The 16344-nt window shown below is 41.8% G+C and overlaps 1 protein-coding gene across 1 annotated transcript in view; it reads right to left on the reverse strand.

Annotated features, from left to right (window-relative positions):
* Nucleotides 1-16344, reverse strand: part of atp8b1 (ATPase phospholipid transporting 8B1) — a 26839-nt gene continuing 10495 nt past the window's right edge. Inside the window, exons 6-30 of the mRNA XM_034547331.1 lie at nt 16229-16290; nt 15854-15926; nt 14437-14507; nt 13692-13774; nt 13180-13338; nt 12700-12788; nt 11942-12132; nt 11139-11223; nt 9763-9886; nt 9526-9569; nt 7999-8155; nt 7050-7241; nt 6462-6574; nt 6179-6343; nt 5691-5802; nt 5248-5323; nt 4440-4572; nt 4200-4328; nt 3934-4090; nt 3622-3845; nt 3301-3384; nt 2872-3117; nt 2565-2703; nt 1713-1843; nt 1-1604 (exon numbers count right to left, since the gene is read on the reverse strand). Coding sequence (XP_034403222.1) covers nt 1371-1604; nt 1713-1843; nt 2565-2703; nt 2872-3117; nt 3301-3384; nt 3622-3845; nt 3934-4090; nt 4200-4328; nt 4440-4572; nt 5248-5323; nt 5691-5802; nt 6179-6343; nt 6462-6574; nt 7050-7241; nt 7999-8155; nt 9526-9569; nt 9763-9886; nt 11139-11223; nt 11942-12132; nt 12700-12788; nt 13180-13338; nt 13692-13774; nt 14437-14507; nt 15854-15926; nt 16229-16290 — 3273 coding nt within the window. The 3' untranslated portion in view covers nt 1-1370. The remainder of the gene's footprint in view (nt 1605-1712; nt 1844-2564; nt 2704-2871; nt 3118-3300; nt 3385-3621; nt 3846-3933; nt 4091-4199; nt 4329-4439; nt 4573-5247; nt 5324-5690; nt 5803-6178; nt 6344-6461; nt 6575-7049; nt 7242-7998; nt 8156-9525; nt 9570-9762; nt 9887-11138; nt 11224-11941; nt 12133-12699; nt 12789-13179; nt 13339-13691; nt 13775-14436; nt 14508-15853; nt 15927-16228; nt 16291-16344) is intronic.

Here is a 16344-nt window from a genome sequence, read left to right on the forward strand (position 1 = left end):
GATTGCTAAACGTGCCCTTGGCTTTTATTAACAATCACGTGATAAAATACAATCATGACAGAGACCAAACTGTTGCCGGTACAATCCCAAGCAGCCTCCATTCATTCAGTAAAAAGACCCGCATACAGTAACACGAGAGGATACAGTAACATAACTGTCAGTTTTGGCTTAGTGCGGTTTATGAACGTCCTAAATCCTTTTGGGTTTGTTGTAAACAACCAGTGAATCCTCATTATTATGTCACGTGCGATGTAAAGAAAAAAACAAAACAGAAACGGAACAAACTACTTCGCCATAATCAAAATGGAGATAATCCTAGACCTCCTTGCTGCGTTTCTTTCTATTGGAAGTAAAGAGTGCTGGAATTTACATTCCTCCTTGCTGCGTTTCTTTCTATTGGAAGTAAAGAGTGCTGGAATTTACATTCTGCCAACACTGTTGTTGAAGGAAGACAAACTGGAGCTCCTTGCAGCTTCAGTATATTAAAAGAACAAAAAAGATGAGGTTTAGAACAAATGATAGGATTTGGGTTTGAAAGAGGTATTTAAAAGATCAAGGCGGGAACAAAAAAAGGTTGAGGTCACTTAAAGTAGTGACTACAATAATATTGTAATACAATATCTGTAAGGACACTTTGGACATGTGACGCAGCACAGGAGAGAAGATCACTATTTACAAGTTGTTTTTAAATAAAGACACACTAGAACATCCAACCACCTTGCAGAGCCCGGCATAGTAACATCCCACTATTATTTATAATAAAACATTAAAAGAGCATACTTGATATGTTCAGCTTGAGCCCGTCCAAGAAAATCTTTGGATTTGCATCTCAACGGATGGAAGTAAAACTAAACTAAACTAAACAGATGTCTGTTTTCATGCAGATAACGGACAAATTGACTGGCATAATTTTTATTTGAATAAAACACTAACATAAAGTGCTCCGCAGACATCTGGCTAAAACTATGAATGCCAAAAATAAGCATCATATTAAATAACGTTACGGCTCCACATCCAGTCACAGTAGCCTTGAGCAGGGACAAACTGACTAAAAATATATATATTTTTTTTTAAAATCCTTAGTTAAATCACATTGTCAGTCACACAGTTGCTGCATGACCTAAAACCCGATAGCGGTGGTCATCTGTGCATAGAGGAGGAACTGGAGGCAGTGGAGTCAAAGTCTCCCTCTAAAAGGGACTTAAATAAACCAGAGTGGTCGCTCTAAACTCCCACCAGGCTGTTTCTTTCTGTGCCGTTTCCGATGTTGACCACTTAAGCAGCGACTCCACAGACCAACATGAAGAAGAAGCAATTGCTCCTCAAACTCCTTCTGGATACAGTTCTGCTCCATCTACCGCTCAGCTCTGTCAGATGTTCTCGGCCTCTCTTTGGGGAATCTCCCTGATGCTGCTTTGGGGCCCTCCGCGGCCCGACGGGCGCAGTCGGATGCTCCGCCCAGACGAGATGAGGTCGGCGTAGCCGCGGGAGTGAGAGAAGGCGTAGGCGGAGCGGCGGGAACGCTGGCCGCGCTGGAAGGTTGGCGGCTTTTTCCTCTCCTCCACTTCCATCTCCATCTCGTACTTCTTCCTGTTCCTCTGGATCTGGGGGGGATGAGCAGGGAACATTAGCGAAACACTGCAGTGTTGGGAGAAGTGACATTTTATGACCATTTCCTTTTAAAGAGAGGCTCAGCAGCATGTTTGTTGTACCTTATCGCCTACAGAGGGCCAGATACTTTTATGGAGGAACTGGATGCAGATGATGGGCAGCAAGCTGATACCCACAGTCAAGATGATGGTTAACCACAGGTAGGGCTGACGCAGAGCGTTTGACGCTGCACCTGCAAACAAACCAATACACGCGCCGTGAGAAGCGTGAAGACGGCGGGGTTTGATGTGACACTTTAGCGCCAGGTTGAGTCATCAGCGCAAAGACTGAGCGGACAAGAGCAACAAAAAGCTTCAAGAACTCCAGTCCCGGTATGTTATTATGATAAGGAGAATGTCAGAGCAGACTATTTTGTTGTTCCAACAGAACCCATGTTTCAATGTATAATTTACATAATTGTACAAGCAAGAAATAGGCTAGATGTTTGCTTTATTCTTTGTAAAAAAATTAATTAAAGAAAGTTCACAAAAGGAAAGGATTGGAGGATGTTGAGCAATGCAACCAGTGATGTGTGGTCCTGTTATGCCAATTGTGAAATACACATTTCAATTGTTGTGTGTATGTATTTCAGCAGATACTCTCAGATTTATATATTACCACAGGATGTGACTGACTAAAAAGCACTGCCTTCAGCCTTTGTGTGCCGGGGTACTTTTCTCTGTCCGCTTTTAGAAAAGATCCTGTCTGTAAAATATGTCCTTTCAAGATTTTGCTTCAAAAAGCTTTCCCTGGTTTGTCATAGGGCAGACTTTTGTTTTATTTATTTATTTTTCGGGCTTAAAACCGACCACATTTGTTTTCGTTTCAGGAGCAACTCTGAGTGTTTAGGAGAATATAAAGCCAGACAAGCCGAGTCAACCGCGCAGCACTGTGGTGGACGGCTGGTGACTGACCGGTGAAGGTGAACGGTGTGGGGAAGATGACGTGGATCCCGGCGCTGTGGATGTCAAACATGATGCCAAAGTAGATGGCTATGCTGCCCAGGACCGCGAAGCAGTTCACAAAGGTCCAGTAGGACGTATCCAGAGAGATCTGAAGAACAAGAGGGGAAGGAGATGACAAAGGTCAGCAGGTCATTCACGCAAAATAAATCCAACTTCCACCTTGTACCTTTCCTTAAGTAGCTTTATGGTTGTAAAAAAACAAATACCACAATGACACCATCATATGTATTAATTTCTCAAACTGGACGCAGCTCACCTGCAGGTTGACGATAAAAATGAGCGACGAGGCGGTGACGACGGCGAAGGACTGGTAGTCGGAGGGGGCCTCTCCGTCCTGCCCCATGGTCTGCAGGAAGGCCCCGTAGGGGATGAAGAAGATGATGAGCGAGATGAAGATGCCGTGGAACAAGCTGATGAAGAAGTTCTTGTAGTTGAACAAGGACCCCTGCTGGCCAGGCAGATAGAGTTTGGGGAATTTCAGGCACAGTTTGTCGTTAACGTCCTGCAGAGGGAAGAGGAGGAGGAGGAGAGTTAACAAAGTTAGTTTTTTTTTTCCCCGACTAATCCTAACACATTGACCTGCGTTTTAACTTAAACATTTTTTTAAACAAAGATTTATGAGATAAAACATTATGTGTAAAACCCAAAGTGACCTTTATCTGATCTGTACTTTTGTGTTCATTACCTGGTCAAGAAGTCCAACTAGCAGAACAGGTAAACTGCTGTATGCCAGATTGTAGAGAGTGATGAACCAGTCTTCATAGGCGACCTGCAGACAGGGGAACAATAGTCAGTGTGTTTGTTGATTTCCGGCCCCATATCGATCCCCTCTGCATGTTGTGATAGAAGGCGAGCTGTGAGGAAGTGGACGTAGTAGGAATCAAAAGACATTTCCTCTCGCTCCACTTAGACGCCAATATTTCAAGCTATGCAATAGAAACATAATCAAATGGTCAATTCATTCAAATGAATGATAATGTAGGAAAATCAAAAAAATGCTGCTGACCTGTGCCGAGAAACCGTTGAAGAAGGAGTACCAGAAGTGGACCAGTGTGAAGGCGAAGTTCTTGAAGAAGAAGTAACGCAGGAACTTGCACATTCGAATGTAGGACCAGCGTCCGTGCACCAGTAGGAGGCGCTGCAGAAAGCGGAACTGAGCGAAGGCGTAGTCGCTGGACATGACAGCCTGCATCCCCTCCTGACCACTGATGCCCACCCCGATGTCTGCAGCTGGGAGGGGGGAGAAGAGGGAGTTAGAGTTAGTCACTGGAATGCTTTGCGGTTTGTCTTTTATTGGAAAATTCGTTCACGGCCTCACTCTTGATCATGTTGACGTCGTTGGCTCCGTCTCCGATGGACAGCGTCACGGCCTTCTTGTACTTCTTCACCAAACTCACCACGTTGCCCTTCTGCTTCGGTGTGACGCGGCAGCAGATGACTGCCTCGCACTCGCAGGCCATGTCCACAAAGTCGATCTGCAGAGACAGTCCACCGCATTTGTTATCGAGTCAACCAGTCATGCGACGCCACCGTCAATGCCATTGCATAGAACATTTAAACATTTAAATATCGACGTCGCTGCACCTGTCTCATCTCCTTCTCCCAGTCGTCCATCGGCTGTCCGTCCTGAGGGTTGCTGGGAGGCGTCCGCTTTCCCAGACGACGCAGGCGCAGGCGACGGCGCTTTTTCTTCTTTTCGTACAGAATCTCATTCTGGATATTTTGACAGATTTAAAATCAGTACAATTCATCATGTTAGCTGGAAATCTGAATTCGAAACTTGTCGTCATTTGAACACGGTGTTCATCTTGACATGGCGCTCACCAGCCATCCTCCAGTTATGATGAGAGCGTTTTTGCCCGGCGCAGGGAAGAAAGGCTCCGTGGGTTTCTTTTTGCCTTGACGTGACGTTTGAGGCCCGTGTCTCCGGTGGGCCTGACGGCTCCCCAGTTTCTCACTGCAAACACGGGAAAAGCAGACAAACTCTTACACGAATAAAAAGGGAAAGACTTTGAGCCCTGATGTTGAGCTGAGGGAGGGATCGGTTCAATTTAAGATTTAATTCAGTTTATTTGTATAGCCCACTATCAGAGGGCTTCACAATATGTACAGCACCCCACACGACCTCTGTCATAGGACCTTTGCATCACAAGGGGAAAAACTCTCAAAAAAAAAGGGGGAAAAAGGAGGAAACGTCAGGGAGAGCAACAGAGGAGGGATCCCACTCCCAGGATGGACAGAAGTGCAACAGATGTCATGTCATGAACATCATGTTAAATTACAACAGTCGTGACATAGATTATAAATTTAACAGTAGTAATAGCAGCAGTAGCACCAATAATAATACCAATAACAGCAGCAGATACATTTGAAGAATACAAGAAAAATTTAATAAAAGCAATAAATAGTCATAGAAATGTGATTCATAATAATATAAAGAATGGAGAGCAAGGCATTTGACCAGTTCATGAATATTAACATGGTTTATGAATAAATACATCAACATGGAACCAACAAGCCTGTCTTCTAATGTTACACAGTTGAAACCTAAATAACTCCTCAGTTGATCTTAACGGCTTTACTAGACATCCATATATTACTATTTAAGCAGTGACTTTTGAAATCAACTCACTTGATGTCTTCTCCGTAGTGGATCTGCATGTCGTCTGTCAAAAGTGAACAAGAATATCCGATGTTCTCTGCCGTTTCTGGGGAGAAAGATAGAACACATTCCAAGTAAGGGGAGAAATCATTACAGAAGAATTTATTATTATTAATTTAAGGAGATGCTGCAGCGTGTTGATCAGACAATCAAATGCTTTGATACGCATCTTATAAAAAAATAACATTCCCACTGTTCACTTCCTGTGTACCAAAAACAAGGAGGAAGCAGCTTAACATTGTTGTGTCGATCCAGTGTAATGTATTATTAGAAAGAGAGGGCAGGTTCATTGATAAATCAACCAATTAACAATCGTCATTGTCATTGTCCCCCCCCCTCCCCATTCAGACAGCGGTTCTTACTGCCTTATAATCAAGAGTTCCGGTCAGCTAACAGTGAGACTCTGATGGTACCTTTCTTATCTCCAGTCAGGACCCAGATCTTGATGTCGGCCTTGGCCAGTGTGGCGATGGTCTCTGGTACTCCGTCCTGCAACTTGTCCTCGATGGCCGATGCCCCAATGAGCTGGACAGAGGCACACGGCAGATTGTAATCAAATCATGAAAAAGAGAGCTGGAAAGGAGCAGTGTGTAGGATATAGTGGCACCCGTCGGTGAGGTTGCAGACTGAAACAAGCTCACCCCTTCTTTTTCCAAGCATATTAGGTAATGTAAAATAGCAAAAGGCTCTCTAGAGCCAGTGTTTGGAGCTCCTTATGTAGATGACGGGCATTCTATGCTCATGAAAAACACAGCCAGTCTTAGTTTCAAGTGCTTCTATGTAACATGAATATTAAATTAAATTTTTGCTGCTAAATCCCCAGAATGCTACACACTTGACCTTCCAGGTCAACGAAAATAAAAGAAGAAAAAACAAGACACATCCGTTGTTTCTCACTTACCATCAGGTTGCTCTCGATCTGCTCGTACACGCGGTCCAGGGCGCCGTCTCTGTCGAACATGGCCACCTGGGCCTCCTTGTGTGCCCGGGACCAGGCTTCGAACTCCGCTGGGGTGATGTCTTTATAGCACAAGCACAGCGTCCGCAGGGTGGCGTTGGCAAAGACCTGAAGCACAAGAAATGCAGACCACGTTTCCTTCAAACTGAAGCAGCTTTCTTTACGTGCGTCTCGCTGGACACGGCAGTGAAATACGACAAATGAGAGGTAAGCTCTACGGACTCACGTCTAGATCAGTCTGGGTGGTTTCCTTGTGCCTGGTGTTTGGGGAAAGTCGCTCGTAGATGACTGTGTCGGCTCCTTTACAGTAGAGACGGATGCGACCGTCAGGAAACTTCACTAAGAGAGCAGAGAGAATAAACAACATTTAGGATTGGCCTTTTTTTTTTTTTTGGGACTTAAGTCAAGAATTCGTAGCCAAGTTCCTAAGAACACACTCCCCATGTAGATATGAAGGGCTCTTTCTAAGCTTCAGATGATTATAAACTAATGACAACATAGTTATGAATATGATATTCCATTTTCTGCCAATAGATGCTACATACTGGACCATTAAATCTTAGGTCAGCATATTTGCGACTGTAGTTCACAACTGTGGAGGCGACATGCACGTTTTTATTTGTTGGTGAAGTAGTCTATCTACGGTCCGAGCTGAAGTTGAGCGAAGCTAAATCTGAAAGAGTGTGCAACTTTTACTTAAAAGGATAATGATGGATGTATTGGCACTGGTAACTGGCAAACAGGTTTTTGACAGCTGGCATGTCACATGTGTGTATGTGTGTGTATGTGTGTGTATGTGTGTGTGTGTGCGTACAGATGATGGACATGCGCTTGCGGTCAGAGTTGAAGTCGAGCAGCGCCAGCATTTCGTAGGTCTTCTCCTCCTCCTCCATCTCCTTGATGGTGATGGTGTCCTGCGTGCGAGACAGGAACACATAGCCGAAGTTCCTGGCGGCCGTCACCAGGGCGCCCTCGTCAGGAGACGCCGCCTGGTACACCAGCTCACCTGAGGGGAAGATGCTCACGTCTGTACAGTGGTTTTCATTTACATTTCGATTCATTGACAATATCTAAAATGCTGCTTAATGCAGCTTCAGAGGGATTGTGTTGCATGAGTTATTTATTTATTTATCCATAGCCAGTGTGTAACCTACAGTAGATGGCACGCCCCCAGTTTGGAGTACCAGCACAGGGGTACTGCTGTGCGCGGGGGCAGCAGCAAAAACTATTTGTGGCCCCTAAAAAACATCTTTGCCCGAAAATTGTATTCTACATTTAGAATATTTGCGCAGCTTTATCTTACCGTCAGACAGCCCTTTCAGATGGGACGCTGAAGCAGTTATATCTATGCTCTATAATTTTACCTCACAGCTCTACAGTCGCCTCGATCGGTTTGTTTGTTTGTTTATATTTGTGTGACTGGTGTTTTTAAAAAGGGTTAGTTGGATTCATCAAAGTTATACTTAACACAAGTAAACCAACCATTCAAGGCAGTGGTACACCAGCAACTCCTGTGCTCTGTGAGGTAAACATTTTTTTGGGATAATGGAGTCTGGTTGCTTTGAAACAATAGATAATGGCTGCAGTTCCCCGCCAGAAAGGGGTTTCTGAAGACGAGGTAAAGATGTGAACATATTCTAAATATAGCGTTCACATGAACTGATAGATTCTGTTAGGTGTCTAAAATACTTCCACAGCAGCACATCGCTGGTTTACTCATTAGCTCCACTCCCTGAGCCCCAAACTAAGGATCTTGGGATTACCGTCTTTGTGCTCCACCATGACGGTGTGGCAGAGAGAGAGCAGTTTGAAGAACTCGTTAGCATCTTTATCCTTCCCGGATCGGATGCGGGCAACCAGAGAGTGATCCATGAACGTGAACTTTCTGTCAGCCTGCCGGTTCCAGCTCCAGTCCACCGGCTAACAGGGTGGAGAGAAAAAAAAGTAGGAATAGTCAGCAATTATTCCGGTGAGTTGAGTAGCTCACTGATCAATAACAACACCACTTTTGTCTTTTTAAAAAAATATATTATTAGCCTTTATTTAACCAGGTCGGTCCCGTTGAGATACAATGACCTCTTTTTCAAGGGAAGCCTGGCCAAGACAGCAGCATAGAAAAATTGCAACAGTCACAAGACACAACAAAAATCACATAACACAGATAAAATACAATAAAAAAAAAAAAAAGGCAAAAGATAAGGCAACAGGACTAAAGCGCCGGGTTCACACCAAAACAAGAACGGTATGAAGCCGCTCCAATTTCTCTCACACGAGTCTTTAAAGTTTCAAGGTTGACTTTAGAGTTGTTTGCAGTGCATTCCAAGCAGCAGGTGCAGCGAACTTAAAACAGTGCTTACCAAATTCAGAGTGAACTTTGGGCATAATTAATAAATAAAGCTCATTGGAACGTAAGCAATAATTGCTCTGGGATTTAAAGATGTAGTTACATAAGTAGTGGGGGAGCAGACCCAAGATAGCTTTATAAATAAAAATATGCCAATGTATAAGGCGGCGTGCTGCCAGAGATGGCCACTCAACTCGAGCATATAAGATGCAGCGGTGAGGGAGGGCTTTACAACCAGTGAGGAACCTTAAAGCACCATGATACACAGTGTCTAGAGAACGCAGACAGTTTGCTGGGGCATTCATAAATAAGAGATCACTGTAATCAAGTACAGGGAGGAAAGTGGTAGCAATCAACTTTTTTTCTGGCAAAAAAAAAAAAAACAAGATTTGTGACGGAAAAAGAATCCCAGTTTCACTCTTAATTTTTTCACCAGATTTTTTCTGCGAGTAATATTAGTTTTTCCTCTTCAGTTTAGCAGTCAGAGCTACTTTTATATTTGTTGTGCATAATTTCAGTAATTATTAGTGTTATACGCTTTGTGGTTTTTCCGCAAATTTCAACAACTTCTGCTTTAATTAAAAAAATAAAAGATGTGCTCTACACGTCACCTTGGGTTACAAAATGTTGTATAGTTGTAGAAACAAGACTGATGTGAAATACAAATTGTAATTCAGAAATGTTCTGGTACATATAATTTTGTATTAATATCTGAAAATTCATTTACAATCTTTAAAGTATGGACATTTATGAAATATAATTTGTCCATGTCATATTTTCTCCTGCAAAGGACCATCTGATAAACCTTCAAAACGTTTAGTCACATTTTACATGTGAATCATGTTATTTTGGAACTAAACACACAATCAATCAATCAATATATATATATATATTTTTTTTTTTTTTTTTATATATATATATATATATATATATATAAAAATGTTACCCTTCCTCGGTCCAGCGCCACTCCCTCTGCTGTGGTCGGGTCACCTGTGGACGGGAGAGCAAACACTTCATAGCAGTAAAAATGCATAAAGAACACAAACAGAGACACAGAAAAGGACCTCACATCGGATCAGGAAAAACTCCCCAAAAAAACAGGGAGACTCAGTCTCAGTTTTCACTAAAATGTCAAAGTTTCAGATGCTTTCTTGCATGCGAGTGAAATAAAGCGGATTGGTACCGTAGCTGCGGCCGGCAATGGTGCACTTCTTGAACTCCATGATGTTCTGAGTGAGAGTTCCCGTCTTGTCGGAGAAGATGTACTCAATCTGACCGAGCTGCTCGTTCAGGGTGGTGGTTCTAGCCTGCACTCATGAAAAGTGAGAAAAGGATCAGGGCAAAGATATCACTGCCAATCTGCTACTTCTTTTCTCACCTGCATTCCTCCGCACTCTTTAGTTCAGAAGAGTCAGCGGTCGTTACTTATCATCTCAATATTGAACTTTGGTCATTTGATCATCAGTCGAAACATATAAAAACTCAATTTGCGGTTGGAGACAGTGAGAAGCAGTTAGAAAACTAGTAAATGGACCTTGAGTTGAGAATTTATTTTTCTTTTGTTTATAAAGTGACACCGTTAGAAAATACACATGATTGTTAACATGTGTTCGTATTACCTAAATATCTGATAAACTGCATTGATCCCATAAAAAAATATTCACATATTTTCTTTGATTCACAATACAATTTAAATTCTTTACATTAAAACCAAAAAAAACAAAACATGCAGGATAAAGTGCTCGCCAAATCGGTTCAGAATATGTCTCTATACAGGGATGTTAACGTTTCCTATAAAGAATTATTACTGTGAACAGTGAATCCATTTCTGGTTAAGGAAGATTATTAATTTGCCCTTCTACCACTTGTCAGTTTGTTTAACAACACATGATAAAATGACAATAGTGGTGTTTCCATTTAATTGGCGAGAAAACTAATTTCAAGTAAACTTTTTAAATTGGAAAAAAGAAATGAGAATTAGGCGCAGTTAACGGATTTGGGGCGCATTGACTCGGCTATGCAAAGCGTAGTCTGGTCAGAGGTTGGCGCTATAGTTTAGACGCCAACTATTGCACCAACGGTTATCCGGCAGTAAACAGAGTGGAAGAAGTAGAAGTTGCAAACCGGAAACAAACAGGTCGCCTTGGCCAGCTAACAATCTACAAGAGATTTGTCGACAGCGGAAACAGATTATCAGTTGTTGAGTCGGAAAAGGCATTTCCATAATCCATTTTTGCCCGACAAACTATATTAAGAATTTTAATGTTAAACTTTAGAGCAAAAAACATAAAAAGCAAGTGTGAACATTTTTCAGAAAAATGTATAAATTATTCTAATAAAAACTCTTGATTGGGAGGGGAGCTGTGATAACGAGTACACTGTCATGCTCAGTACATAATGCATTTTTACCTGATGAAGGTCTATGGACTGAAACATTGTCAACAGGAATTCATTGGTTCTTTCCCTTTCTTGGAAAAAAGTAATACATCCTCTGTGCACAGATGTGCCGCGTGTTACATTAAGAATCTAAAAATACTTCGAAAAGCAGGATTAATGTACCTTAGCTGGTGTGTCATTGTCTGGGTAATACATCTGCAAGTCCCAGTTGATGAACTTGCTCTGGCCCAGACGAATCACCTCCACACTAAACACAAAGCACACAAACAGGAGATGGAGTCAGGACTTTTTCAACTATTTCTCGGGAGGTGGAGCTGTTCTGACAACGGTGCATCAGAACTCCTCAGGTCTTCTTGCTTAAGTTGAGAGGAAATGCGACGTGGGGTAAAGAGGAGGAAACCAATGCCATGAAGCCTCTCTGCTGCCCACTTGTCATCAAACCTAACCAGGAAGCTAAGTTAAAAAGAGCATTAATAGAAGATTTAAAGATGCACTACGCAAAATCCTTACAGATGTTTTCCAGAAGAAAAACAAAGATGAATTCTCAGCCATGTTGATGACATCTGTCTCTCAATAGCTCTCAAAATAACAGTAGATCTTTTGGTCTAAAGGATTTTTAAAGTGGGTCAAACCCATTTTTCTTTTCTTCCTACATTTTAGAAAAGGGTCAGACCAGCTCCAAATCCACAAAACCAGCCTGAAAAAAAAAAAAAAAAAAAAAACGTCCAGTGTTTTCCGGAGAGCGGTCACTATTCCATTTCACCCATGTCTTTTTTTTCAGCCATAGAATAGTAATTCTGTGGTATAGGTAGTTATTACAGCCAGAAAGATACACCGCAGAAAGATCTCACTTTTACACAAAGCTTTCAAACTACAGGAAGGGGAATGTAACATTCACACTCAAAACCAGTATCCTTGACACTACTTATCCCAACACCTAAATACGTGGGTGAAGTTTAACTCACCTGACGTAGAGCGAAATGGGCACCATGGTGTTGAGCACAATGATGTATCCCCAGAAGCTGAGGAAGCCTCTGTAGGAGGCGCCCTGGTTTTTGTTGTCGAAGAGATACCAGGCATCGGCGCCGATTTCCTCGTACCAGAAGGTGTGTCCGATAGCCAGACCGGCCGCCACCAGGATCAGCAGCACGAAGATCTACAGGAAACAGAAACACGGTTCACAATGTGTGTGTGTGTGTGTGTGTGTGTGTGTGTGTGTGTGTGTGTGTGGGGGGGGGTCTATGAAACAGACCCGGTAATATTGGTGAACCACACTTGGAATGGGGCAAGGGGATAATATCCAAAAGGAATGCTGGAATATTATGAATTCATAAGAACCACTTTGTGATGTTGGATCAACCTCGTCACACAACCTTTAAACACTGCTGTGACTTTGAATTGCCAAGGAGGCAAAGTTCCTGAAGGAAACAAGCTCTTTCTGTGATCGTTTATGATCATAAATAAATACAATGAAAAAAAAAAGAAGTTTGCACTTGGTTACCGCAGTCTCTAAAAAGGTGACATCTGTGGTGTGATGAGGTCGATTAAACCTTGCAAAGTGGCGGGACAGTTTTTGTGTCACACATTTAAGACTTTATAATCTATGGGCATATTCAAATTGGGTTTTTATTGTAAATTTGCAATCTTGTTCTCGTAAATCAGAACTTTAATCCAAGTATTTACAATAAAAATAAGTTTTGTTATGGTGATGCATTTGCCTTACCGTGTAAACCATGTAGTTCATCAGCTCGTCAATTTTGGTCCTCTTGAACCTCGTCTTCCCGCCGTTCCTCATGATTTTGGTGTCGCCGCCTACGACATCATATATCAAAATGGTGAAGGCTAGCCATTGCAATCAGTCATAGTTGTGGATCATCAAATATATTATGAATTATTTACGATCACGGTTAAATTGAATTTGGTAATTAGGAATGAATGGTGATTTGGGATGCAAGGGACAATTATTAGAATGTTCTCAATCCCTAAATAGTTTGGAGTGTCAAATTTAAAAAAATAATCAGAACTGCAGAAGACTTCTTCAAATGTCTTCCACCAACAAGCCAAAACCATTTAATTAACAATCATGACAGGCAAAGAAAATAAGCAATCACTTATCAAAATGTCCTTTCTTTTTATATCAACAATGAATTAATAATTTCAGCTCTAATGTGGATTGGCCCTGCCTATAGATCAGGTGTCACACCTGCGAAGATCACCAGGCCGTGACACGCCTCGGTGTTGCGGATCTTGCAGCCTCGGAGCAGCATGTTGTCCAGGCTCAGAGGGTAGCGCTCCCCTTCCCACAGCATTGTCCCCACGAACTTGTCCAGACGGTTGTTCGGCTCCTCGCACTCAATCAGAGCTTCGGGAGAGACAAAAAGGACACAAGAACGACTTTCAATTACATTAGAATGTGAAATATCAAGAAGGTAACGAGAGTACCGATCTTCTTCGGAGTATCCTGCTTCACATATTGCATTCGTTGCGTAATGCAAACACAGAATGCACTTATTAATATAAGTCATTCACTAGCTGTTGAAGAAAATTAAGTTTTTCTTTTTTCCAAATTGGTGTGGATGAAAATGTTTTTCATTACGGTTATGATTAATATTCCTCTCAATAAACAAAGTAGCGTTATTTTAAATAAACAATTTTACATTCCTAAAATTTGTTATATTTAAACTCCGTTTTCAGGAAAGTCTGTTTGAGTAGTACCATTATACTCAGCCAGCTGATGAACCTCCTGCAGCTTCTCATCAGTCACTCGGAGTCCTAGCCTAAACTTCAGGTTGGTCTCCCTGCAGGGAATAAAAGAAAACCCTGAGGAAAGCAGAATCTCAGACAAACAGACAAAAGACCTTAAAAGTTGGATTTAGAGGGATGGATATTTTTTTTATTTAAATGAAAAACATTTTAAGTTATTGTGGCCTGCGATAAACTGGCGAGCTGTCCAGGATGAACCCAGCCTTTGCCCAATGTAAAGGATCATTTCCAGCGCCCCCGCGACCCTAAATAGGACAAGCGGTTTGGATAATGGAATGATTTAATTTATCTCCATGTTAGTCAGGATATATAAAGCTTATTTATGGAAAAAAAATTGAATTCTTTGATGTAAGCTGTGTGCCACAAAGCTAGTTAATAGTTCCAGTCGAGCCACTTACAGGCCTCTGTTTGATTTAAAAAGGCGTTTCTCACTCAACATACGTTAAGCTCTTTACACGTTTGCTCTCCTATTATCGGTGAGTAATGTGTCAACTGAACTCGTGAGGAAACTACGACTCAAACCAAAACTTGCAGGAGAACGCTGGGCAGCCGCCACTCTTAACAAACTGTATTCCATTACTTAATTTGAATATCACGGTCAATATTACAGTTCAAAGCCAAGTGTCCATAATATTAAAAGTATGATAACAATGATGAGATTTTGGTCAAACTTTGAAAAAAAGTTGGATGGTCTTACCCGTCGAGCTCAGCTGTTTCTACATAGGTGAGGCTGTTTGGATTGGAGCTGGATAACAGCAGGATGTCAGCCTGAAGAGGGTAACACACACACACACACACACACACACACACACACACACACACACACACACACACACACACACACACACACACACACACACACACACACACACACACACACACACACACACACACACACACACACACACACACCACACACACACACACACACACACACACACACACACACACACACACACACACACACACACACACACACACACACACACACACACACACACACACACACACACACACACACACACACACACACACACACACACACACACACAGAGAGAGATCTAGTAAGCAAAAATAGAAAATATTCAAAACGATGTTTAAGAATGTGTTGTATACATCTACATAGGTAGCGGGTCCTCTCCACAGAGCACCACTGTCGTTGTTAATCAGCTGATTTCACAACTAAAACTACATTATATTATAAATCTTTGTAGTACAGTACTGCTAAAAAGTCCCAATTGATCTTTTCTTATTCCTGGTACTTTGTTCATCCCAACATAACTGGGACTTGGCACAGCCTTTCACTTAATCAACCATGAGATATTATTAGATGATTTATAGGTGTGACTCAATGCGTTTTCATATCGGCGTAAACTTAGCTCTCGACTTGGCTAACGGACACCAGATGTTGGCCCTCACAGACCTTTCTGCAGTCTAATAAAAACACAAACTTTCTATTTGACCTTGTATTATGGTTTGGTTATCCAAGGGGCCTCCAAGCCACATGCCCCAAATCATCCAAATTAACATAAACAACAAACAGGGCTACGGATAGCACTCACAGCTGTCAAGCTAGCAGCTTGTGGATATCTCGGGCAAAACACACGCAGCAAGATAGCCCATTAGAGCCGAATGAAATGATTGGACAGGTTTATTACATGTCAGATCATTTGATTTAGTGATTGTTGTCGGGCTGGAAAGAGAATTTCAACAAATACAACACTTTTATTTATTACCCACCCACCGCAGCTTTAATATGGGCTTATTTACTGACTGAGACTGAACCGATCTACAGCAGTTAGCCACGTTATTGCTAGCTAACTAGGATACAGGACACCCAGTCTGACAGATGTAACCAGGTAATATCATTATTTTTAGAACAGTTCAATCGTTTTAAGTTGATGAAAATTAGATAGAAAATAATAAACAATGTTCTCAAAGTTAGCAATGATTAGCAACCTGTTGGAGAAACATTTCTGATGGTTTCAAGGTGGCTCTTTGGGTCAGCTGGAAATGGCAGGAAGACACACAAGCGCATTTGAACAATCTGTTCTCGTGCTTCAGTCTGTCAGCTGTTATACATTTCAGAAAGAAATCATCATGAGTCATCATACCGGAATGAAGTCGTTCTTCTTTAGACGAACCACATCGCCAACCTGGATGTCCCTCCACTTCAAGTCTTGAAACCTGAAGCAGAGTTTCTATATTGTCATTACTTTTTAATGGGAGGACAAGAAAGTTTGGGGAGCATCTACTTACTGGCCCACATTGTACAGGAACCTCAAATACAACACAAACAAGACTTTATATGCGTCAGATGTTAAAGTGGATTCATTTAAAAATGCTAAATTAATGCTCAAAATAATCTAAACCACGTTGTCAACCGAGAACTTGACCTACTGTCATTTCACAAAAATGCCTTCAGTTTTTAAAGATGGCAGATATCTTGTTTTCTAACTACAAGCGTAGAAAATGTTCTTTGTTCTAACCCGCCATCCAGCAGCACATCACACTTCCTGTTGTTAATCTCCTTGTCCATCCTGTGCCGCGCCTGGAACAATTTTAATTAAAAAGGTCAGGACAAACCTGATAATTTTATACTTAT

The sequence above is a fragment of the Cyclopterus lumpus genome, chromosome 12 (genome assembly GCF_009769545.1).
Source record: "Cyclopterus lumpus isolate fCycLum1 chromosome 12, fCycLum1.pri, whole genome shotgun sequence".
Classification (NCBI taxonomy): Eukaryota; Metazoa; Chordata; class Actinopteri; order Perciformes; family Cyclopteridae; genus Cyclopterus; species Cyclopterus lumpus.